The sequence below is a fragment of the Plecotus auritus genome, assembly GCF_963455305.1.
Source record: "Plecotus auritus genome assembly, chromosome: 1".
NCBI lineage: Eukaryota > Metazoa > Chordata > Mammalia > Chiroptera > Vespertilionidae > Plecotus > Plecotus auritus.
In genome coordinates this window covers 34,103,030-34,110,414 of record NC_137770.1, presented here as the reverse complement: position 1 = coordinate 34,110,414, position 7,385 = coordinate 34,103,030, and the positions used below count along the sequence as shown (strand labels likewise).

General features: G+C 57.2%; 1 protein-coding gene across 6 annotated transcripts in view; it reads right to left on the bottom strand.

Moving 5' to 3' along the window:
- Nucleotides 1-226: 226 nt before the first annotated feature.
- The window catches only part of SPTB (spectrin beta, erythrocytic), a 133,755-nt gene continuing 126,596 nt past the window's right edge, over nt 227-7,385 (bottom strand). For 5 of the 6 annotated variants that reach the window (XM_080645255.1, XM_080645254.1, XM_080645257.1 and 2 more), the window contains 4 exons: nt 5,939-6,204; nt 3,678-3,851; nt 3,379-3,421; nt 227-3,243 (listed from right to left, as the gene is read on the bottom strand). In XM_080645255.1, coding sequence (XP_080501381.1) covers nt 3,076-3,243; nt 3,379-3,421; nt 3,678-3,851; nt 5,939-6,204 — 651 coding nt within the window. In that variant the 3' untranslated portion in view covers nt 227-3,075. The remainder of the gene's footprint in view (nt 3,244-3,378; nt 3,422-3,677; nt 3,852-5,938; nt 6,205-7,385) is intronic. The other variant, XM_080645259.1, reaches the window with a different exon arrangement.

The window sequence follows — 7,385 nt, the reverse complement described above, 5'->3', positions numbered from 1 at the left end:
GGAAAGGCCTGCAGCAGGCCTCAGGTGGTCGGATGCATGGCCAAGTGAGCTTGAATCAGGGTCTGGGGGTGAGGCAGGACGTGGGTGCTGGCTGAGTTGGCCCATAAGACTCTTGAGAGTCTGGCTTGGAAATGGCTCCCTCCCTCCTTCCTTGCTCAACTAGTCCTCCTTGGCCCAGGACAAAGGGAAGCAAGGCTTGTCAAATAAGAAATGGAGAGAAATGTGGAGCATTATTGATTTATTAGAAAAACTAGTAAATGGGTTTCCTCTGTTCGGTGGAAGCACGTTTGAGCAGGTAGAGGACGAGGCCCAGTTGGCCCCAGGTTGCATGGTCTGTGCCCAACAGGGTTACAAAGTCCTCAGTATCTGCCTCCTCCGCTGTGTCCTCCCTGAGCTTGCTTGTCCAAGGGACCAAGCCACGTGGCCCTTTGGCTCTCTGCCCCTCCCACTGAGGGGAGGAGGGGGTCCAGGACCAGCCTCCAGGACCCTTGTTGCCCTCCACTAGGCAGGAAGTAAGTGGTGTGGATGGGAGCTGAGCCTCCGACAGGCCTCCTGTGACGGGTGCTAGTGGGGGAGGGAAGCCCAAGAATCACCATCCCCCCTCAGCCAGAGTCCGATGAGGCCAGGGGATGAAGGGGCAGGAGGCCACCTGCCATGCCCAGAGGGAGCTTCCTCTAAACTGCCCTGGGAGGAAGCCTGGTATGCTGGTGTGGACTGGAGCTGTGCCAACCTAGTTTGGGAATACTGTTAAAACACTGCAGAGTAGAAAATGTAAGGACAAAAACAACACCACACCACCACAATTGCCTTGCCAGGGCACCGGGGGCTTAGCCCTCATGTGGCATCGTCTCCCAAGGCTGGGTGCCTGCACTGTCAGTCCAGTTGGTGGGGGTCCTTGGGGCCTGTGTGGTGTGGAAGGACGCGGGAGCTGGCACTAGACGGCGGGTCGCATGCAGCTGGCTACCCTTGACCGTCCGGGGATCTGGTTGGTTGGGTCCTACTGCTTCCTTTGGGGCCCTTTCATTCTTGGGACTGTGGGGTTGCTTGTTGGAGATTCCTCACTCAGGTGCTACTTTGGCACATGTGGAGGGGAGGGGGGCCTTTGTCCCTGGGCTCCCTCAAGACTGGCCCGGGAAGCAGTGGAGGGAGACTTGCCACCACCTGCTCTCGTCAAGGAACGCGCTCTCTGCCCAGAGCAGGACACGCCCTCTGATGTACCGGAAGCCTTCTTTATTGCCAGGTGAGTGTGGTTACCTCACTGCCTCCTGCCTCGGTTTCCCCAGGTGTGGAAAGGCTAGTGAGTGGTCTATACTACGCTCCCTGTAAGTACAAAGAGGGCTGCAGGGTTAAGTGTACAGAGGCCAAATGAAGGCCCTGGCTACAGGGTGAGACCACCTGATCCAGGGATGTCAGGCTCCATTGGAGAACCTCCCTCCCATGGTTCTTGTCCACTGAGGTCAGCTTCACCTTGACCTAGTGGCCTGATCCCCGAGGTGTGCAGAGTTGTCCTGTAGGACTCAGGCTACGTGCTAAGTGCTCCTGGGAAGGCCGGATGCCCATCCCCGGGGTTTCTACCTGGCCTCACCCACCGCCAGAGGGATCAGGCTCCTTCCCGTGGGGAGGGTGACGGAAGCAGCAGTGGCAGCCGTAGGGCCTCTTATGGTCTCCCCAGGGGAAATGGGCCTTGCCACCAGCTCCACCCCTCTGCGGGAGACTGAGCCCCAGTTAAGACACTGGGCTGCAGCTGCATTGCTTTCGAAGAGCGGCAGGGACATCCCTGTGGACCCAGCCCTCTTCCCTCTGGAAGTCAACCTCGGCAGCCTGGGAAGGCTGTCCCTGCGCGTCTAGGTTGCAGGGCCCTTTGGCTGTGCTTGGGGATGGGGTGACATTTGGTGACTTCTGCACCCATGTGACTCCCCCAAGACCCAAGGCCAGTACCTTCAGAGAAGCCGAGCAAGGGGTGCCCCACCTTCATGGCTCTGGCCCCAGCGTTTGTCCAGCTGTCCATGGGTTGTGTGGTGAGGGTGGTGAGGCCAGGTTTGCCATCCCAGGGCGGTAGGTCGTACATGACCTTGGCTGTCTTGTCAGCCGGTAACCTCGGGCGGGACCAGCTGTAGACAATACGCATTGGGCATTTGGCTTTGGGCTGCTTTACTCCAGGTGCTGGGCTGTCCCATCTGGTACCTGCGGACTGTACGGTCTCGAAGGGGGCCTGGGTCTGAGTTGATATTGCTGGTTCAGCTGCTACTGGGAGGGGTCCCAGCGTGGAGAGGCAGCGCCTTAGGCAGTGTCAGGACGTGTCTACCTCCCTCAGGTCTGAGCGCTAGCCCTAAGCTTCAACTGAAGGTCTAGAAGGACCGCTGGAGAGCTTCCTGGTCCTTCTGCCACCTGTGGTGGTAGCAAAGAGTACTGGAGGCAGCGGGAGGCCCCTTGCCCTTGGGACCCACAGACCTTGGAGGGGGGAAGGGATGTGGTGGCCCCTGAGGTGAGAGTCCCAGTTCTGAGGAAGCCCAGTGGGGAGGAGGGCCATCATGTCCCTCAGTCCCCAGCAGCCCTTTTCCCTGCGGGCCTATCTGGAGTGGGTCAGGCATTCCCAGTGTCCTCTTCCCTTTCTCTGGTTTTGGACCGAGTGGGGGGTGATCCCATGCAAGATTTGCGTTGGGAGCGGGCGGCATCTGAGGACCCCTCAGCCTCCTGCTCTAGCTTTTATGGGGCTTGGGGGCTGGTGCATCCTCAAAATAGGGTGGGGAGGAGGGCGTGTGCCTGGGAAACCGTATCCTACCCCCAGGCCCCGAGGCCCAGCGAAGCCGGGAGCCTGTGTCCCTGGAGCCGCTCTGCAGATGGTGGGGGAGCAGGCATCGGGCGGGTGAAGGCAGCTATTGCAGTGCAGCGTGGGCCCGGGAGCCCCGCCCGGCCACTCAGAGCAGGCGGGCGGCAGGCAGCGAGCAGCCGGGCGGGAGGAGGGCCGTGGCCAAGGTCAATGCCGAGGACGCCCCAGCCTGTCCTGGGTAGTCGAGGGAGGCACTGCGGCACCAGCAGCCTGGCCCCGCCCCGCCTGTGGGGTGCCGCAAGAAGCTACTTCTTTTTGGGGAAGAAGCTGAATCTCTTTTCCTTGTCTTTCTTGCCAAGGCTGGTGTCCGGGCCAGTGATGGAGGACAGGGGCAGGCTCTGGGCCTTGACGCGGATGCTCTGGGACTCGTTGATGGCGGTGCTCACGCCTTGCAGCCAGGACAGCATCTCTTCCTGCAGGGCGGGAGGGTCAGGCCTCACACCTCCCCAAAGGATGGGAGGGAGGCCCTAGGCCTGTCCCTTCTGAGGGAGCTTTTTCCATCTTGCCCCTGTGTCCCCAAGGGCTGGGCTAGGCTGCCCTGCACTTACCTCGTCCTTGCCATGGAAGAGCCACTCGCTGCCATTGCTCAACCTAGGAGGACAAAGGGTTTCCTGTCCTGGGCCACCTCTGGAGCCCCTGCCCGGGCAGAGGGCTGGCTCTGATGCCACAGCCCCTCTTAGGCGCACAGCACCCGAGAGAGGTAAGAATCTGGGCCCTCAGCCTTTTTGATTTGAAAAATCCCCGTGGGGCAACTCAGGCATGGAGCTGGTCCCATGTAGAGGCCCCTGACCAGCCACTCATGCCAATCACACCACCAGGGAAGGGCGGTGGACAGGCGGGGCCTCACCTCAGTTTGAAGACGTGCTTCTTCTTCTTGTAGTTGGCAGCAATCTCGCAGATGGCATGCCTCAGGGCCAGGGGCTCCTCCCCGTGGTAGGGCACCCCCAGGGCCAGGTTCTTGGCATCCTTGTAGAAGGTCAGCTCGCTATTCCTGAGCACACAGTACAGGTTGTTCCAGGACCTGCAACGACGCAGACGGGCGGGTCACCCCCAGTCCTGGTCCACGGCTCGACAGTTCCTAGAGCTGCCCCTGGTTTTTATGACACCATTTTTGCCCTGATTAATAGTAATACATTTTCTTGGCAGTAAAAGTCATCTCCATGTAATTTCATTTCCAAGAGTTAACTATTGTTAACATTGCATGTATTTCTAGTCTTTTTTTCTGTTCACATGTTTCTCTACTCACATACCAGGGTGGACAAAAAAGTAGGTTTGCAGTTGTGAGTACATGCAACAGAGTTTATTGTATTATTTATTTGTATTACAACTGGAAACCTACTTTTGCCCCCGCCCCCATATAGCTAAAATTGGATTATACTACATATCCGGTTTTATGTCCTGCATTTATGCTTAACATTATATCATGAGTACATCCTCATATCCTTAAATATCTCTTGAAAGTAATTTTGAATAGCTATATGATATCCCATCACATGTATATAAATAATCCCTCTATTGGTGGACCAGGGGATAAACATTCTTGTGCATAAATCTTTGCCGGTAACCTTGATCTTACCCTGAGATACGTTTTCAGTAGAATTGTCGAGTCTGAGACCAACAGTGTAAACTTCGCACAGCACCTCCACCTCCACGAGCACACTGGGTTCTCGGTACGGAACCGTGACGTGCCCAGAGCGTGACGTGCCCAGAGCGGGGGTGGGTTTGGTGGTTGCTGTTACTTTTTTGTTTTGTTTGCTGTTACTTTTTGTTTTGTTGGTATATGCCCAGCAAACTGTACTAGCACTTGGAAAAGAAACATATTTGTGCAAATCAAGGCTCATCCCAACTGGTGTGCTGGGTGACAACAGCAAGCTTATAGCTGAGGTGGGCTAACCGGAGCTCCTCCACTGATAAAGGGGAAACATGTTGCATTTTCAGAGATGAACTCTGGGAAACCTTAAGCTCCTCTTCCTTCTTCCCCCTCCTCCTCTTTCTTGCTTCTTCCTCCCTCCCTCCCTCTGGAGGGCAGGAAGGTGGAAAACTAGTAGGGCACTTAGGGAGGAAGGGCAGGGAGGTCAGAGAGAGAACGTAACTGGTACAAGGCTGGCTGCAGAGCCAGTTCACGGAGCCCAGCTTCCTGACGCCCAGCTTGGGGAGCCCTCCAGCCCTCACCACCTCCTTTGAGTTGTAGCCCAAGTAAGGCAGCTGCTAAGAAGGGTCTGGGAATAAAATCCTGCCTTGAACAAATGGTTTAATCTGACCTTCCGTTTCCTCATCTGGAAGATGGGAACCTCAATATCACAGGGCGATCAGGAAGATTTGATCAGTCCTAACATCATGCCTGGTACGCAGTAGGTGCTCAATAAATGCTACTTTCCTCTTTCCTGGTGGACTCTCCACATAGGCAGTACACCTCTTCAGGCAGTGGGGTCCCCGAATTCACTTCTGGAATTGGCATTAGCTTTGAAATGCAGGCTCTGTGTGCTGCCAGCTGGTCCTGGGACATGGCTGGCTTCGACCTCGATGCCACCGAGTCCCTGGGACCCTGGACAGCAGCCTGAAGGTGGAGGCCCAGAGTCCTTAAAGAGGCATCTCTGGATAGAACAAACCCAAGGGCAGGGTTTCCTGCCTCCAGGTCAGGAAAGCACGTAGCCTTTGAAGGAATTCCTCAAGGTCATGCAGTCACTGCATCCACGCCGACCCCACTCTTCCTCCTGTCCTGTATTATAACTGGGGAAACAAGCCCCAGTTGGTAAAAAGTGGGACTTGGTCAGGATATGTTGTCAGTGCCAAGACTGCCCTACCCCGCCCTGGGATCAAAGTAACAGCACTGGTGTCCTCTACCCTGCTCCAGGCCTGGTCTCCGCATCAAAGAGGCATGCTATCGTCGTCGTCATCTTACAAACGGGGAAACTAACTTAGGCTGAGTAACCTGCCCAAGGTCACAGGATTGAACTTGGGACCAGAACTGAAGACAGGCTTTCACTATCATGCCAGGTGTCAGAGGGGCTCCCAGGAGCACCCAAGACGGGAGGTAGAGCGCACCCTCTCCCCCAGCACAGACCTATGTTGTCCAGGCTCCCCTCCCACCGCAGCCTCTCCACACACCTGTTGGATGCCTTCTTGTTGGGCCCCTCCAGGTCGTGCTTGCGGCCCAGGTAGCCCTCCATCTGCACGCTGTGCCCGTGGTCCCGCTGGGCCGGCAGCGTGGTGGGCTCGTCCCCCTCGCTCAGAGGTGTGTCCAGGGCCTTAAAGAGAGGCTCTGTGGCGGGCTTCTCATCCCCGCCGGATTTCTCCTCCTGCCCTTCCTTCTGCGGCCCCGGTGGGGGTGGCGGCTGTAGGTCCTGGGGCCACTGTTTCTCTTCTTCCCCCTGCTCAGGGACACATGGGGGGAGCACACCTTGCTGGGGTTCTGCCCCGGGGACAGCTACTCAGCAGAACTGGGAAGCCAGCAGGCTCCCACCTGAGCCCGGTTCCCTTCTGCTGTGCCCCTCCTGGCCCTCCCTGGCTCTGCACCTGCTATGGGTACCAGCTGGCCTGCTTCCCTGGTCTCTGCCCACGTCTCTGGCTCCATTCCCAACCCCAATCTGACATCAACAGGAGGCTCTTAGAGTGAGCTGAAGGGGCCCTGCACGATTATCTCATCCAGGGGGTTCTGACCCTGCTGGCAAAGCCCGGCTCACCACCTGCCCCAGGCCCTACGTGGGCTCTGGCAAGATTTCCTATGAAGGGCTGCTGTTAAGGCAGGGTTGAAAAACACGTGCATAAGATGTTGAATGGGAACTCCTCTGTTACCTTCCACTTGTGTCTAAAACCTCACAGTTGGGGCGCCAGGCCCTGGTGTCCCCCGCTCCCTTAAAAAGGGAGAACCCAGCCTAGTTGGCCCTGCTCCTGTCATTTGATGGGGCAGCGGTTCCCAAGCCTGGATGCTTTTGACGTAAAACTCACCTCAAGAGCTTGAATGCAATAGGCCGGGACCTCACCTTTATGCTGCTGCTTTAGCCTGGAGCGGGGTCAGCGCATCAGGATTCTTTTACAAGCCTTTCATGCATGCTAATGTCGGAGGGGTGGACCATCGCCTATAAGGAGTCCCTGCCCTTTGCCTCCTGCACCTCCCTGTGGAGGGTGGGTGCTCCCAGCTGCCCACGCTGAGTGAAGGGCCTCCAGTGGAGCCACGTGCTGTGTCAGGTGCCCATGAGAAGGGGAAGTCGCCCTCCCGTTCCCCAGCTGGGCACCTCCTTATGCAGCGGCCTTGCTGATCTGCTTTGTGCTTCTGCAGGAGGAGAAAGCAGGCAGGCCAGATGGGGCAAGGATGGGTGGCTCTCCTATGTGCTAAATGAGCACCACATCTGAACACCCGAAGGACCAAGGGCATCGACAGCTCAGGAGCCGCCCCAGGAGGCAGCCATGAGATTGGTCCCTTTTCTACTCCTTACTCCAACCACTGAAGATGAGGTGAGGCCCAGAAGAGCAGACCCCTGCTCCCCACTGTGGGTCCTACAAAAGACACGGTCAGATACGTAAGAGAGAGATGGAGGATGGGAGGATGTGGGCA